Below are 18667 nucleotides of genomic sequence, written 5' to 3'. Positions count from 1 at the left end.
GCAGGAGGCCCGCGCAGCCCCGTCCAGCCAGCTTGATTAATGTGTCTTGGTTAATTGTGTGAAAGACGGCAGCCCTTTAGCAAGTGTGACCAGTTTATTGTTCAGCCAATCACGGGCCCCTCAGTTAGCATGTGAAAAGGGGGTGTACTGCCGGAGGAGGGTGAGTGTTCTGGCGGCTGAGTCAAAGGAGGAGCGTTTTGGGGGGTCACAGAGCAACACCCACTTCTTTGAGGGGATGTTACTATGCTCTACTAAACCTGTAAACCTCTAACTCAAAACACTTTTTTTCTCCTCCCTCTTTTTTCAAGATTTTTTTTTTCCCATGGTGCAAGCAGGCAAGATACTGGGTACTCTGCAGATGGAGTTCACGTTCCAGGGTTTTTAATATTTCACTTTTATATTTCTGTTAGAGAATGATCCTGCTGAGAGTCTGGGAACCCGTGCTCGTCAGAACCCCCTCACTGACACTTGGATATATTGCTCTGAAAGCTATCCCAGGAGAAAAGATTAAACAAAAAAAGCGCCTACTTTTCAAAGCCTACTTTTCAATCTGCCCACATCAAAATAAGACAACTGGCCCTTTGAAGTGGAGGACACAGAGTTCTCAGCCAGCTTGCTTAAAACGGGGAGTGGGGGAGACAGAAAGAAAGGAAGGAAGAAAGGAAGGGAGGGAGGGAGTGAGAGAGAGAAGGAAGGAAAGGAGGGAGGGAAAGAGAGAGAAGGAATGGATGGAGGAATGGAGGGAGGAAGGGAAGGGAAGGGAAGGGAGGAAGGAAGGAAGGGAGGAAGGAAGGAAGGAAGGAAGGAAGGAAGGAAGGAAGGAAGGAAGGAAGGAAGGAAGGAAGGAAGGGAAGGAGGGAAGGAGGGAAGGAAAGGAAAAGTAAGTTTCCAAAATCACACAACCCTCTTACCTTGCCCAGGTTTAATCAGGCTCTAGAATCTGAATTGATGGCTAGAAAACTTACAACCCCGCTCATCAAAGCTCCAAGAAAACAGTTAACTGTCAGAGAAATCTGTCCGGCTGGGTCAGCATCAGGTGACTTTTTAAAAGCTGTACAAATGGAAACTTTGCTGTCCTCCTAGAGGTGTCCAGATAAGGCCTAGAAATGGTGGCATGGGTGTAGATGGACACTGGATGATTCTCCCAAGTTTCGGACAATTGGACTCCCTCAAAATTGTACTGGCTGATTCAAAGTTTGGGGGCTCCTAGGACTACTTAGAATGAAAAGGAGAGGAATGGGAAGCTCATCCAGAATGCTGCTGACACAGTGCTCATCTGTGACACTTTCCTGGCTCCCAGCTTGTCTTCTGTTGCCCTTAATCATTGACATTCAAGTGTGTAGAAGCCACAGCAGCTCAGGGATGGGGATGGGTAGGGGGTGGCTCAAAAGGAACTTATTGACTCATGTAAGGGGATGTTCCTGAAATGCAGATGTTGAAGACCCTTTTAAAACACAGTCCTTGGGATTGAGTTATCGATAGTACTGACCCCATGGCTCAAGATAGGCTGGACTTCTAAGATTTCCAAATCCAGGTTTAGACATCTTGGCTATGGCTAAGGTTCCAATTCCCTTTGCTCCATAAGCTCAGCCTGGCCCACAGCCACAAACTCCTCAAGCTATGGAAGCAGGGCTCACAAATGAGCACCCCAGTAACAAGGAGAACTGGTGAAAGAGTGTGGATGAATGAATCCAAACTCAAACACTAGAGATTCAAGAATGGACCCTCTCCATCTATGTAGCCCCAGCACATGGCACAGCAACTGACAGATAGTAGGTGCCTGAAAATGTTTGACCTATTCGAATTAAATTGAAACTTAAAAGAAAAACAATGGATGATGCGCCCTGTGGATGTTGGGCCTGGAGACTTTTCTTTTTATATAGAAAAACTGCACATTGTTTTGAAACAACAGGAAATTTTAAAAAATACAACATATTTTCTCTGTTTTATTGGAACCCAGTTATCTTATTAAGCACACAATCTGGCAGGGAAGCACTTTGGCCAAGTTTCTATGATTATTGCTCTCACCAAGACATTTTGTATTAAGGATCACTGTTGATTGCCTGAACCAACCTGAAACCCAAATGTCTGAAGTTTGGGGGAGCAGCATATGCCCACCACAGTAGCTTTGTGTTGGCATCATCCAAATTGTTTCCTACAATCCATCTGTGACTCTGAACTTCTGCTGGCATCCTCAGTTAGGAAGCTGAGGGAAAATAGAGAACACAGTGGACAGGGAGAAGTACAGGCAGGGCAGGAAAAGATGAGAGCCAAGTTCTCCTGGAAACCATGGCAACTGGAGATAGGAGCAATTTGCAGACTGGACCATGGCTCCACAAGAAACTTGTTCTTTTTTCTCTATCTCAGACCAATGGAAATAGGCACTATTCCAAGCCCTGTGACCAGAGAATGGCATTTTTCTCAGGTGTTAAACTCTAGAAAAATAGTTAGAAATCATAAACCATTTGCAAATGATTTTAAGGCCTTTGGTAATGGATATAACCATTCACACAGCAGCAGAAAGGACTTTACAGTTAGTCTTTAGCTTGCTGTAGAGCTTCCATAATCCTGGTGGTTCAAGATGCCTGATCCCTATGGATAGCCGTAAACAAAAGTATTGGATGCTGAAGAAAAGAAGAAAAAAAAAGTCCCCGGCTCCCTATGTCTTTTATTTTCCTCTTTAATCACATTTTAACTCTATCTAAAATTTCTTGCTCTTATGAAACCCTTCCAGGATAATCTCATACCAAAGTTAGTAAGGACAGCAGGCCAGGTGCAGTGGCTCATGCCTGTAATCCCAGCACTTTGGGAGGCTGAAGCAAGTGGATCACCTGAGGTCAGGAGTTCGAGACCAGCATGGCCAACATGGTGAAACCTCATCTCTACTAAAAATACAAAAAATTAGCTGGGCATGGTGGTGGGTGCCTGTAGTCCCAGCTACTCGGGGAGGCTGAGGCAGGAGAATTGCTTGAACCCAGGAGGCGGAGGTTGCAGTGAGCTGAGATCGTGCCACTGCACTCTAGCCTGGGCGATAAGAGCAAAACTCCATCTCAAAAAAAAAAAAAAAAAAAAAAAAAAAAAAAAAAAAAAAAGTAAGGACAACAATTTGGGAAGATTTCGTTTTTAGTATTGGAACAATTATAGACTAGAAAATCTGGCTTGGAGCACATCCACCCTAACCTTGTCCTTATCTGTACCTTTCTACCTCCCCTTTAACCCTGCCAGTGAGAGCTCAGCTTTGGCATGGTCTTTATTTGCTTCTTCAGCTTCTAATATGATCCTTCATCCTGTAGTTCAATGCCTGTCTCCTCCCTTCTGTCTCAACATCCTTGAAGTGACTACTGCTTAATCTGATCCCTCCGATGTGGCCTTGCAACAACTTCTCAAAGAATTTCCCCATGGATAACACTTCTAGCACTTCTAAATCCATCCCAGAAGCCAGTCTTGAAAGACCAAATGTGAGAGAAAATGACCAAGTGTCAGGTTTACAGGCAATGAATGAACTCTTAGTAAGTATAACCTAGAGACAGCTTACTTGGCATGTCCTAGGCCTAGCGAGCCTCTACCTCTGTTCTGTTGCATTAGCTTTCTTTTTGTACTTATGAAATTTAACAATTTAATCCATAAACTTATGACAATCAGGGGGCCCAAAAGTGAGCCCATCTTTTGAGTTGTTCTTTTGAGCCATTGGGTATTTGACAATGGATGTGGAATCCACAGTAATAGTCACTTCAAATTATATTCAGCTTGCTACTTGTTTTACAGAGCTGGGGAACTGGTCTAACCTCAATTACTATTTCAGTGTCTTCCTCATACAAAGATTAGTCAGGGAATATATGAATGTAGAAATTCCTCTACACCGATCTTTGCTGCTGAGTTCATAATACAAGAAGAACGCCCTGTTAGTGTGGCCAGTTCTCTCCTTACATTACTAATTCTCAGAGTATTCGGAAGCTCAGATCAATGTTACCTGGATTGTAGTTAGGTAGCTTGGAGACTCCCGGCCAAGTATCCTCTGTAGGAACTCCCAGCACCTATATAAAGCCAAACAAAGAAAAAGACAGGTGAGGTGGGGAGAAGAGGTGGATGGAAGAGGTATGGAGACATGCAGAACAGATAAGGGAAGAACCGATATATGTCCCATTGCATGACACTAGCTGATGTATACAGGAAAGAACTCTGAGTGTTTCCAACGTTTGTGGTTTCCTGGGCAAAACTGTAATACATTCCTATGGTCCTGGGCCTGCATTCTTACTGACTCACTTGTTCTGAGACAGATCATACAGCCTTGCTTAAAGTCATGTTCTCATCACTAAAGATTTACTGCATGATCATCATGCATTAAGACACCATGTTGGGAGCTAGGGATATAAAGAAGCAGGAGTGACTGTCTCTTTGCCTTACATCAGATGACAATATGTATATTGACAGGAGACACTTGACAGCCTAAATTATGCCTCAGTATGGGTATTCAGCTGTTCCCCAATGTGCTCAAATTAAAAAGGATTCAGATTACTGACCTTCACACAATGGAATGTTGGCTACAGATGACCCCAAAACTAACTCTAGTCCTTTCTATCACATTCATCTCATCTGCTTGTTTTCTCTGTGACTAGCAGCTTGGAATATGGTATTTGGTTTTTCACTAATGGATTGTCATGGGAACAACATCACTTGAAAAAGAGCTGCCCTATGCTTTGAATTACCGATTTTGTTTTTGTTTTGAGACGGAGTCTTGGTCTGTCACCCAGGCTGGAGTACAGTGAAGCGATCTCGGCTCACTGCAAGCTCCACCTCCCAAGTTCACGCCATTCTCCTGCCTCAGCCTCTGGAGCAGCTGGGACTACAGGTGCCCGCCACCACACCCGGCTAATTTTTTTGTAGTTTTAGTAGAGACGGGGTTTCACCATGTTAGCCAGGATGGTCTTGATCTCCTGACCTCGTGATCCACCCGCCTCGGCCTCCCAAAGTGCTGGGATTACAGGCTTGAGCCACCGTGCCCGGCCTTTTTTTTTTTTTTTTTTTTGTATTTTTAGTAGAGACGGAATTTCACTGTGTTAGCCAGGATGGTCTCGATCTCTTGACCTTGTGATCCGCCTACCTCGGCCTCCCGAAGTGCTGGGATTTCAGGTGTGAGCCACCGCGCCCAGCCTTGAATTACCAATTTAAAGCCTTAGTTTTTAGTTAAGATGTATGAAAATAAAGTCTTTTGGAGTACAAAGCCCAAACAGCTCAGACTTTGGATGGAGCTACTGAGTTCCCCAGTAGGCAATACCTTAGTATTTTTTTAGAATAATCATAAAAGCCCATAGGCAGTCATATATGGTAGCTAGAGTAACATTGTTTTTGTGAAATACTAATAAAACACTAGTAGCTTTCATTACACTACTGTAGTATAACTTTTCTTAGAAGCATATCTCACTATAACTCTTTTTAGAAACATCTCTTACAGAAAGAGTATAGCGAATCCATCCGTAAAATGCTGGTTATAGATACTGGCCCAATTATTACGGCAGGGAGTCAATTGCCCAACAATGACTGAATATAATCAATGAAGAATCCAGAATCTTAATATCTATCAGCTTGTTGACTAGGACTCTGGCTGAGAGGTGTACTTTTTGGCATCTGTTAAGCTTGTCTTTAAACAAAAGACACTGAAGTGCTATTTTCCCTCATATAATAAAAAAATCATGCCACCCAGTAAAATCTTCCTTCTTTGATCCATTCCCTAAACAAACTAAAAAGCAACTGAGAGGATTACAGACTTTTCCTATCAACCACCCTGAGCCCGAGGGAACACTAAGAATCCTGGAATCCATTTTGAAAAACCAACTGGACTAATTCTTCTTTTGTGGGAGAGGGCCAGGGGACAGGAAGCTAATTCTTCTTTTTGAACCTACCACCTTATGTATTTGCACAGATGCATGTGTAAACAAGGGGGTGTGAATCACATGTACCCATACATCCTCTGTTGGCTGGCAAAGTGCAATGAAAAGAAAGCAAATATAATGAAGAGAAAACAATAGGAGAAATACATAACAACCACTATCATGTTTTCTCTAAGGTGACAGTTACCAGAAGGTTTGTTACTTTGTATGATATTTAACTAAAGCCAACAAAATGGATACCAAAATTTTTTTTTAATCTTACGTTCAAAGCTTTAAGCTTGAGATTTTAAAAGTTTAAACAAAAATTCAATATACTTTATTTGGAAATTTGACCTCAGTTTCTATTTGAAAGTTATTGAATTCTTTTTCACTTGAGAAAATTACTAAATCTCTCCTTCACTGTCTGGGAAACTGAAAACCAAAAATTGTTGTTTTACTCCCTCCCTGAAGGCCCTTAAAAGGCAGCCAGTGAGTGCTATGTTTCAAACCACAGTGGTCTGAAGGGGCTGTTTATCTGCCTTTGTTGGAAAGGAAACTAAAAGCATTTTGATTAATGGATTTAAAGTTTGCATAGTTTTTTCTGATTTTAGAACTAAATCCAGGATTATTTATGAAAAACACTTATTTAAAATCAGTTTTTAAAATTGATCAGAAAGTGGTGACAGCTATTATTTAGATGTAAACACATACACTACAGGCATTTCAGAAAAATAGTAAAACAAAGATTCAGGACTTCTCAATGTGTTTTTATTCCTAAGAATGAGATCTCAGGATAAATGGAGAACAAATTTTGGTTAGAGGTTAAGAGATTTAGAATGGACCCATTGCTTTCAGACATGCACTTCTGACATCAAATATCACAGATTCTGAAGTAGCTTTCCTATTTTCATCTGTGTAGGCCGTGTTTAGTAAAACACAAATTCAGGAACTATTTATAATCTGTATAATTTTCTAACCTGCTTATAGGCAACAAATGTGAAAATAGACAAATGCGAATAAATAAAACTAAAAAGTGTCTTCACAGCAAAGGAAACAATCAATAGAGTGAAGAGATAACCTACGATGGGAGAAAATATTTGCAAGCCATACATTTGATAAGGGGTTAATATCAAAAAAATACAAGGAACTCAGTAGCAAGAAGACAACCCCATTAAAAAGTGGACAAAGGGCTGGGCGCGGTGGTTTACGCTGCAATCCCAGCACTTTGGGAGGCTGAGGCAGGCGGATCACCAGAAGTTGAGGGTTCGAGATCAGCCTGGCTAACATAGTGAAACCCTGTCTCTACTAAATATACAAAATTAGCCAGGTGTGGTGGTGCACACCTGTAATCCCAGCTACTCGGGAAGCTGAGGCAGGAGAATTGCTTGAACCCGGGAGGCGGAGGTTGCAGTGAGCTGGGAGCAAGCCACTGCATTCTAGCCTGGGCAACAGAGTGAGACTTGATCTCCAAAAAAAAAAAAAAAAAAAAAAAAAGTGGGCAAAGCACTTGTTATGGTTTAAATGTTTGTGTTCTCTTCATAATTCATGTTGAAACTTTATCCTCAATGCAACAGTATTAAGAGGTGGGGCCTTCAGCGGGTGATTAGGACACAAGGACGGAGATGAATGCCCTTATAAAGGAGCTAGAGAGAATTAGCCAGGCCCGTTTGCTCTTCTGCCTTTCCACCACGTAAGGACACAGCATTTATCCTCTCTGGAGGATGCAGCCACAAGGCACTAACTTGGAAGCCAAATCCTCTTACTGGACAAGAGCATATAGTGAGTGCCTTGATCTTGGATTTTCCAACCTCTAGAACAGTGAGAAATAAATTTCTGTTCCTTTTTTTTTTTTGAGACGAAGTCTCACTCTGTTGCCCAGGCTGGAGTGCAGTGGCATGATTTTGGCTCACTGCAACCTCCACCTCCTGGGTTCAAGCAATTCTCCTGTCTCAGCCTCCCAAGTAGCTGGGACTATAGGCGTCCACCACCACACTCGGCTAGTTTTTGTATTTTTAGTAGAGATGGGGTTTCACCACATTGGCCAGGCTGGTTTTGAACTCCTGACCTAAGGTGATCCACCCGCCTCGGCCTCCCAAAGTGCTGGGATTACAGGCATGAGCCACCACACCCGGTCAATTTCTGTTCTTTGTAAAATGGCCGGTCTAAGGGATTTTGTTATGGTAGCAGGAATGGACTAAAAACCTCAATACACATTTCTCAAAAGAAGACCTACAAATGGTCAAGAGGTATATGAAAAAATGCTCAATATCATTAGTCATTAGACAAATGAAGACTAGGACCATGGTGAGATATCGCCTCACAACTATTATCAAAAAGATGAAAGAGGTGTTGGCAAGAATGCGGAGGAAAGGGAACATTTGCACACTGATGGTGGGCATGTAAATAGCATAGCCATTGTGGAAGATGGTATGGAGTTTCCTCAAAATATTAAAAATGGAACTACCATATGATCCAGCAATCCCAATACAGGGCATATATACAAAGAAATGAAGTTAGTTTGTTATCTACAGTCCCATGTTCATTGAATGCAATTTTGTTATTGCATCTGTAGTTTCTTGCTCTGCGGACAAAGTGAGAAAGTCATCATGTTTAGCAGCTGCGTTATCATTTATACCACTATGTCTCAAGCAGGTTAGAAAATTATTATTTTTTCTCTTTCCAGCATAGTACCTAGCCCATTGTGAGTCCTAAAGAGTGATCAGGCCTTGAGAAGCATCTTGCTCACTTTATTCTATGATTTTTCTAAGTGCTGTGCCAACTGTACACTAAAGAATCATAAAATGATTGCTTTTTAAATTGTATCGTCATTCAAAGATAGTATGTCATATTTTAAAGGGTTATTTTAAATTTATATTTATTATTATTAGAGATGGGGGTCTCACTACGTTGCCCACACTCCTGGGATCAAACGATCCTCCTGCCAGCCTCCCAAGCAGTAGGGACTACAGGCACACATGACTGTGCCTAACTGTATATTGTATTTTAAAAATCAGTCTACAAGACCAGGCACGGTGGCTCACGCCTATAATCCCAGCACTTTGGGAGGCCAAGGCAGGCAGATCATGAGGTCAGGAGTTTGAGACCAGCCTGACCAACATGGTGAAATCCTGTCTCTACTAAAAATACAAAAATTAGCCTGGCGTGGTGGCATGTGCCTGTAATCCCAGCTACTCAGGAGGCTGAGGCAGGAGAATCGCTTGAACCTAGGAAGTGGAGCTTGCAGTGAGCCGAGATCACACCACTGCATTCCAGCCTGGGTGACAGAGTGAGACTCTGTCTCAAAAAAACAAAAAGAAAAAAGAAAAAAAAAATCAGTTTATATACAACTCTTCAAATACTAATAGCACATAAGGATATACTTACATTTTTTTCAAATAAACTACTCTTCAGATATCCTAATAGCACATCTTATTTCACTATTACAATTTATATTAACTATCTTTAGATACATCCTTTTACATATATACATAGCTTATGTTTGTTTCACATATATTTACTTATACTTCACCATTGCTCTACCTAGACTGAACAACACTTGAAAATACAGATCATGTGTTTTTCTTATTCTGTTTTTTTCCCCTCTTGGCTTACAGCTTCTTACAAGACCTTGTAGAGTCTTATAGAGTTACCTTATATATGGTGAATAACCACTAAGTGTTGTTTCCTGATTAAATGACCAGGAAAAACTCTGCAAATGTATAAAAGGTCATTGCAGTATCAGAACTGCAATTGTGCTTCCTCTATTGTAGACAAGAAGTAATACTGCTAAGTGAAAGAAGAGAACAATCAGGTTAAATTTCAGGTAATATTTGCTAGCAGTTAGGTTACTGAAACATCGTACAACAATTTGTATGAGACAGGAAGAAAGCAAACATCTATTGAGCATTTATGGTGCATGGAGCTTGTTATGCATTTGTTCTCATGGAATTCTCAAAGCAAGAATTAGAAAGTCCTTATCACTGTTCCCATTTTACAGACAAGGAAATGAAAGTTCAGAGGGACTATATAACTTGCTTTTGTTCATTTAGCTAGAAAATGGCTAGAATTCAAACCCAGGTCTTCTGACTTCAGAGCTATTACAGTAGGCTGTCTCCAGCTTAGATGATGTTATAGCACCTTTCTTCACAATGTGAAGAAAGGATTTCTCTGCCTTGCATGGACGTTTTTAGAAAAAGTCTTTTGGCTTGGATTTTTTTTTTTTTTTTTTTTTTTTAGTTGTGAATGCTTCCCAGTTTTTCCCATGTTCCTTCATAATAGCCCCCATGTTTCTAGAAGAAAATTTAATGTCAGTAATTAATCTCTATAAAATGTCTTAATTTCACAAAGTACATTTTATTTTAGCCAGAAGACAAAGAGCGGGATCCAGGATAGCAAGTAATAAAGTACCCCCCTGCACCCTGCCGATTTAAAGCACCTTGACACTTTCTACAACATGGATGAACCTTAAAAATATGCTAAATGACATAAGTCAGATACAAAAAGACAAATTTGTATGATTCCACTTATATGAGGTACCTAGAAGAGGCAAATTCAGGGAGACAGAAAGTAGATTAAAGGTTACTAGGGGCTAGGGGATGGAAGATGGGCAGTTATTGTTCAGTGGGTCCAGAGCTTCCGTTAGGGATGATAGAGAAGTTCTGGAAATGGATGGTGGTGGTGGTGGCGCAACTATATGAATGTACTTAATGCCGATAAGCTGTACACTTAAGGAGGGTCAAGATGGTAAATTTCATGTTTTATATATTTTACCACAATAAAAATATGACCAAAAAAGGAAATATACAGATGACTATAGTATGACTGTAGTATTATATAAGGGCCATAAAAACAAAGCATATCGTAGGCAAATGAGGTAGGGATAAATAATGAATGAAGAAATGGAGCCACATACACACACAAAGGCACCTTGACACTTTAGGAACTTGGTTGTGGATAAGCATGATAAATGGTACACTTCTCTCACACTGAGATGGAAAGCCTCTGTTCTATCAGGGTTCTATGAAAATTCTGTGTCTTTTTTTTGGTTGCCCAGCCTGGAGTGCAGTGGCATTGTCATAGCTAACAGCAGCCTCGACCTCCCTAGGCTCAAGCAATCCTTCCATCTCAGCCTCCTGAGTAGCTGGGACTAAGGTGTGCGCCACACAGCCCACTCATTTCTGTATGTTTTTGTAGAGACGGGGTTTTGCCATGTTGCCCAGGCTGGTCTTGAACTCCTGGGCTCAAAGCAATCCCAAAGTGCTGGGATTACAGGCATGAGCCACTGTACCCAGTTGAAAATTCTCTGTCTTATTTTCAGTTGACAAAGATCCAGGGCCAAATATATGGTAGCATTAGAACTGGAGGTAGCAAAGTAGGGGCGTGTCTGAGTAGTAATGGCAGAAATTGCCCTGGGGAGGTTAAGACAATAATAATGATGGGTAGCAGGAGACCTGAATGTCATTCAGTGAGCTGGATTCATGGGCTGCTATGGGGCAACAGGGAGTTTCCTGACCACACATTCCCAGAGTGCTTATAGCTGTGGCAAATGCTACAGTTTCTACAATCTTAATATATGGCTTAATATCTCAAAGCAGATGGACTGCTTCATTTGTCTGTAAGGCAAATTTGGTTCAAAACTTAAAACGCAGATATTCCATTTTCTTTACAAGAATTCTTCTCTTACCTCCCAGATTTTCTCCAGCTGTTCAAGGATGTTGGAAACCCCAGGAAACAAAGGTTGACCCTGGAACATTTCAATAAAGATGCAGCCTGCACCCCTAGCAAAGGAAACAAGAGTAAATTGACACTTTGAAAGAAATCATACAAGCGAAACTGAACTACTAGAATTTCTCCTCCCGAGAAATATTTTAGGGAGAGTTAAATAGGGACCACATGATATTAAAAGTCTTGGGCCAAAAAAAAGTCCCCATGTCAAACAAAAATAAGAACAGCCCACAGCTTTTTATTAAAATGGAACACCACGAGAAGCAGTTAGGAAAGCAGTAGAGTTAGCAAACATTATAGATCATTCAAGCTCATTATCTGTTTTAGGAGAAGAAGGGAAGGTACTGCACCCCCAAATTTCATTTCATCCCCACTTTTCATTGAGTCTAAGATGCTATCATTGTAAGAAGCATCATTGGATTTTTGCCATTAAGAAAAAAAAATGCAAGTTAAACTATGATGTGATCGGAATGTTCATTTTATACTTATTAAAGGGCTGTTATAAATTTAATTAAATGTAGATTATTTTCTCATATTGCATACTTGTACATGAAAAAGAGAAACATTAAGCAAAATAAATTGGTTTAGGTATTCCTAAAACTTTTCCACATTCAGCATTTGACTCAGACTCTTTGATGTCTACACTTATCTATGTATCATCCTCTATATTAAGAATTTGATGATGCAGCATTTCTTAAAATAATCCATAAAACAACTGAGAGTCATCGGTCCTGGGCTCCTAAGCTGGCCTAGCAGTTATGTAGTGTTAGCTTACTTCTGACTCCTGCTTAAAGAATGTTGCTAAACATGTCTGATTTGCTCCTTCTCCACAACAATTTGGTTCCTAGGAGTTTAAAAAAAAAAAAAAAAAGAGGACTTTTGTTTGCAGAGTTTTCTTCCAAGTTGCCGACACCGATTCTGCAATTTTTTTTTTTTTTTTTTTTTGGTGGAATCTTGCTCTCTCGCCCAAGCTGGAGTGCAGTGATGCAATCTCAGCTCATTTTAACCTCCGCCTCCCAGGTTCAAGCGATTCTCCTGCCTTAGCCTACCAAGTAGCTGGGATTACAGGCAGCTGCCACCATGCCTGGCTAATTTTTGTATTTTTAGTAGAAACGGGATTTCACCATCTTGGCCAGGCTGGTCTTGAAATTCTGGGCTCAAGCAATCTACCTGCCTAGGCCTCCCATAAAGCTAGGATTATAAATGTGAGCCACTGCACACGGCCTGACATACACTGTTTAGATTACTTTTCATTGATTGTGTAGGAGAAAGCAGATTTATTGACAATCAAGTTTAAAAACTGCTTTGTTTCTGGTTTGGGAACAGAGTACATATTAAAAGAAAGAGTGAAATTTATTTGTATCTTATCCTGTAAAAATAGACAAAAACTCTTTTCATAATCTAATATTTGGTTTTAACTTAACTGACTGGCTTGTTCTTAGAGTTTTGCTTAAAAAATGATATCAGAGTGAGCTTTGCAAGCAGGTTTGTCCTCCATGAAGCAACAGGTTGTTTTTATTGTCAATTTTTTTTTTTTTTTTTTTTTTTTTTGAGACAGGGTCACTCAGGCTGGAGTGCAGTGGTGCAATTTCAGCTCACTGCAACCTCCACCTCCCAGGTTCAAGCAATTCTCCTGCCTCAGCCTCCCGAGTAACTGGGATTACAGGCATGCACCACCATGCCTGGATAATTTTTGTATTTTTAGTAGAGAAAGGGTTTCACCATGTTGGCCAGGCTGGTGTCAAACTCTGGGCCTCAATTGATCCACCTGCCTCAGCCTTCCAAAGTGTTGGGATTACAGGCATGAGCCACCATACCCAGCCTTATTGCCAATTTTTAAAAAGCCCCATTTTATTCTTTTTCTTTTTTATTTTCTAATATTTTTTATAGAGACGGGATCTCACTATGTTGCCCAGGCTGGTCTTGAACTCCAAGCCTCAAGCAATCCTCCTGCCTTGGCTTCCCAAAGTACTGGGATTACAGGTGTGAACCACCATGCACCTGGCCTATTTTTTCTTTTCTACTGATTTTTGCTGTATAAGAAACATCTTGACATGTGATACAAGAATTTTGATCAGATAAATTTAACTTATGAATCTGGTAGAGTATCTTGAGGTAAATTTGTAGAATTATTGTTATTTTAAAGTTCCTCATTAGCTTGTGTTTAAATATCCATGTTCTTTTTGTTTCCTGTCTTTAAAACAAGAGATATTAAGGGTATAAATGAAACAATATATGAAGGCGAATAAAAGTGATGGAAAATGGTCAAATGCTTAAAAACACCCTGGTTGCTAGCAATGATCCACTAAGAGATAAGCCAACGGAGAAACCTAGTTCGTGGGCGCCACCAAATGGTCTCCACCCTGCCCCCTGTGACTTCTCCACTTGCATTTTCTTGAAAGGCCTCACACCATTTTGTTTTGAAGTAAAAATAAATACGTGTCTGTGTATATAAAATACATATATAATTGGCGTATTACTTGGTTATGAAATAGAAATGGAAATGTATTGGCTTTTAAAGGCATGAACTAACCCTCTATCCAGTTCCCAAACACCTCCCAGAAACCCCAGGAGCTCACAAACCACTAGAAGGATTGAAAACATTTTAAACAAGGTTCAAAAAATGACATTCCTAGGTTTAAACCTGTAATTCACTTTCTTTTCTCCCCCAAAAAGCCTTCCATTGCCTGGAAGAAGCTTGTTGCCTTTTCATGGTGTGTTTTTTTTGTTTTGTTTTGTTTTGTTTTTTTGAGACGAAGTCTCGCTCTGTTGCCCAGGCTGGAGTGCGGTGGAGCGATCTGGGCTCACTGAAAGCTCTGCCTCCCGGGTTCACGCCATTCTCCTGCCTCAGCCTCCCGAGTAGCTGGGACTACAGGCGCCCACCACCATGCCCGGCTAATTTTTTTGTATTTTTAGTAGAGACGGGGTTTCACCATGTAGCCAGGATGGTCTCGATCTCCTGACCTTGTGATCCACCCGCCTCGGCCTCCCAAAGGGCTAAGATTACAGGCATGAGCCACCGTGCCTGGCCGATGTGTTTTCATACTTACAGCTGTAGGGAACCAAGAAGTCATTTCGTTACACAATTCCTTATGTCGTGTCATTTACCTTCTATACCACTAAAATTGTATACAAAATTATGTAAAATATATTGGCAAAAACTACAGCACTCAGGCCATTATGTAAGTACCATAAAGTAACATAAGATGTTTGTGTTCCAGAGATATAATGCCAATATTTGGTTTATATACTTGAAATTCTCCATTTGCATTTTGGGGAAGGTTGAAACCTTCCTTATCTAACAAATCTAAGTCTAAGGTTACTCATTTATACACACACACATGCACACACACTATATATATAGTATGCACTTGTGCATGCCTTTAGAACACTTACAAAATTCCTAAATCAATTTTATTTCAGTACATGGACTATCCATAGGTACCATAAATATCAATGCATTGAAAACAAAGTAAGTCCACACTGTAAGTTTGAAAGGTGACAGATCTGTTCTAGGTGTAAGCATTGTAATCCCAGCACTTTGGGAGGCCAAGGCGGGTGGATCATGAGGTCAGGAGTTCAAGACCAGCCTGGCCAACATGGCGAAACCCCGTCTCTACTAAAAATACAAAAATTAGCCTGGCATGGTGGTGTGTCCCTGTAATCCCAGCTACTCAAGAGGCTGAGGCAGGAGAATTGCTTGAACTGGGGAGCTGGAGTTTGCAGTGAGCCTAGATCGCATCACTGCACTCCAGCCTGGGTGACAGAGCCAGACTCCATCTCAAACAAACAAACAAACAAACAAACATACAAACAAAACTATGCAATTTATCTTATTTTTTTCATTTCTGTTCAGAACTGTTTTTTTTTTTTTTTTTAATTTGCTTCTTGGCCCTTAAGAATACAAGTCACGTGGCTATCATCTATTTTGCCCACCACAGACTATTGTTAAAGCAAACATTTTAAATATTCTGAACATTCAAGTCCAGATAGGGAACTAGCTTCCACTTCCTTTTATTTTTCTATTTTGTTCTTAAATCTTCATTCCTGGGGCTCCTCTTACCCTACATATCTTTAAGCTTCTCCGAGGATTTCTGCTCTGTGGAGATACCCCTGGGGCAGCCCGTGTAGATGAAGGGGAAATGCATATGCAAGGGAGAAAAGACCTGGTGATATCAAACATTAAACCCTTCCAGAAGGGAGAGAAGCGCTGGATCATTTTATGGTTCCAACTGTGGTTCTTCAGTCAAGTTAGAGGAAACTGCTTACATGTTTTCTCCTCTTTCTGGTTCTCCTTCTACTTTTTCTCTATTCTGAGCATGAACAAATTCTTCCATAAGAGGGGGAAAGATTCCTCAGATTCCTTAGGCAATCCCTGGAGAAAAAAACCATCTCAGGAGTTTTAGGCTTTTTGGAGGTGCAAGGAGCATATCAAAATGTTGTCGGGAGAAATGAATCAGTATTTCATTTTTTACTGTTGAAGTTAATTCAGAATAACGTAATATATGGCAGTGACATGACATTCTCACTTGCTTTTCTCTAGACCACTCTTTTTATATTTGGAAGTTTGCAGCAAGAAATTTGACAGTAAAGATCTGTTAGGCGGAGACAACTTTCTCTAGTCCTAAAACCAGCAGCTGCCTGAAACTGATACTGAATAGACGACCTTGTGTACTGAAATAAATGCTTCTTGAAAACTCAGTGTACTATGACATGGATGAACCTTGAAAACGTTATGCTAAGCAAAACAAGCTGGACACAGAAGAAGTATCGTACGATTCCACTTATATGAGGTACCAAGAATAGTCAAATTCGTAAAGATAGAAAGTAGAATAATGGTTACCAGGGGCTGAGGAGAGGCGGTAATGGGAAATTATCGTTTAATATGTGCAGGGTTTGAGTTTGGGATGATGAAAAGTTCTGGAGACGGACAGTGGTGATGGTTACAACAACAATGTGAATGTACTGAATGCCACTGAATTGTACACTTGAAAATGGTGATGAATGGTAAATTTTATGTATATTTTAACACAATACAAAAAAACTAAAAACCACACCATTTAATAATCCTAAAATATTGTGTTTTTCTCACTAAAGTCCCTAATGGAATCTTTTAAGGTCTGAAAAGGTAGCAGAAAGAGAGAGAAGAAAAGATGTCGGAAGATGAGAGAATGTTGGTTGGGAGCACTGGGAATAACCAATATGTCCTAGTTGCAAGTTTTCCATAATTAACAAGAGCCCCTGTTTATTTGCTCTGGCCCCCTACTGACACTGCTGCCACCAGGCCTCATTGTGAAGGAGAGGCTCTGCACTACGGGTTATAATTGGTTTCTTTAAGACAAAGGTACTAATGCTCACCAAGCATCATCTACCTCCTACAAAGGCATTCACTTTGGACCCTATGGGGTTGCATGGCCTAGCAGAATAGGATTATTTTTCTTTCTTTTTCATTCTTTACCAACTGGAAATCTTCTCCCTTCTCACTTCCCCTCTTATCACTCTGAAAAGAAAGAGAAAAAAATGGGAGGAGAGGGATCTCAGTGTAAACACCCAAGGTCTAGCAATTACTTTGAGGGTAAACAAATATAGTGAGCTCAATGGAAGATGCATATTGTTCTATTTCTACATTACATTTTTAGTTTTACCAGGCAAACAACAATCAAATGAAATCAATAAGAGTAATAATAATTTTAACTTATAATTGCATTTTTATATTGTAAGTGTCATTGTTGCTCATGGTTAAATTCATGAAACACTTATCCATGGAATAACATACATTTTTGTATATGCGGTAAAAAGGTAAGAGATATAGGTTGGTGCAAAAGTAATTATGGTTTTGCCATTACTTTCAATGGCAAAAACCACAATTACTTTTGCGCCAACATAATACATGGTTTAAGAGAGACTTAAAGAACTGGTAGATGAGCTGAAGAAATTACCCGGAATGCATCACAGAAAGTTAAGGAAATGGAAAATATGAAGGAGAGAAGAGAAATGGATAACAGAAGAATATGATCTAATAGTCTTTCATTGGAGCTCTACAGACAGAGAATAGAATAGAGTCAATATTCAAACAGAAAATGGCTGATGAAAGACATGAATTCATAAATGGAAGAAGCACAAGATATACCAAGCAGGGTAAGTAAAAAGAAATCCACACTAGACACCTCCTAGAGAAAACTGCCTAATTACAAAGGCAAAGAAAAAAGTCTTTAAAACATCCAGAGAAAATGAGATCACTTGCAAAAGGAAGGTAATAAGGCTAAAAGCAAACTCCTCAACAGCAACAAAGAAAGACAAAGAAGACGAATGACATCTTCAAAGTTCTGAGAGAAACAACTATCAATCTAGAATCACATCCCCAACAAAACTACCTTTCAATAATTAGGGTTTATCTTCTGAAAACAAAAACAGAGAATTTGCCACCAGCAGGCCTACATACACACACAAAAAAACTCTAAAAGATGTATTTCAGGAGAAAGGAAAATTATTCTGAAAGTGGTAACTAAAGTGCACAAAGGAATAATGAGCAGTCTTAAATTTACTCGCACTTGATGAAAATAGCTTCAAAGCACATAAAGCAAAAGTGGATAGAATTCTGACAAATCAATAATATCGTGAATGATTTCAACACACCTTTCGTTGGTAGGTTAAAAAGACGAAAATAATATAAAGAAGATTTGGATAACACAAACAGCAATCTTGAATTTTTGAACATATGTAAAAACGGTGGCTCACGCCTGTAATCCCAGCACTTTGGGAGGCCAATGCAGATGGATCACCTGACGTCTAACGTTCGAGACCAGCCTGGCCAACATGGCAAAACCCCATCTCTACTAAAAATACAAAATTAGCTGGGCGTGATGGTGTGCGCCTGTAATCTCAGCTACTTGGGAGGTTAAGGCAAGAGAATCGCTTGAACCCAGGAGGTGGAGGTTGCAGTGAGCCGAGATAGAGCAACTGCATTCCAGCCTTGGAGACAGAGTGAGACTCTGTCTCAAAAACAAAACAAACAAACAAAAAATAGCACTCAACAATTGGGCGGACACACACATTCTTCTCAAACACACATTCTG

The 18667-nt window shown here is 40.2% G+C and overlaps 1 protein-coding gene across 2 annotated transcripts in view; it reads right to left on the bottom strand.

The window, feature by feature from the left end:
• The window catches only part of CDK15 (cyclin dependent kinase 15), a 91818-nt gene that overhangs the window by 37060 nt on the left and 36091 nt on the right, over window positions 1-18667 (bottom strand). For both annotated transcript variants that reach the window (XM_005573940.5, XM_005573941.5), the window contains exons 9-10: window positions 11551-11644; window positions 3971-4034 (exon numbers count right to left, since the gene is read on the bottom strand). In XM_005573940.5, the coding sequence (XP_005573997.3) occupies window positions 3971-4034; window positions 11551-11644 (158 nt within the window). The remainder of the gene's footprint in view (window positions 1-3970; window positions 4035-11550; window positions 11645-18667) is intronic.

The sequence above is a fragment of the Macaca fascicularis genome, chromosome 12, assembly GCF_037993035.2.
Source record: "Macaca fascicularis isolate 582-1 chromosome 12, T2T-MFA8v1.1".
In the NCBI taxonomy this organism is placed as follows: domain Eukaryota; kingdom Metazoa; phylum Chordata; class Mammalia; order Primates; family Cercopithecidae; genus Macaca; species Macaca fascicularis.
Note: the sequence above shows the minus strand (reverse complement) of the source record. Positions and strands in the feature narration are given on the sequence as shown.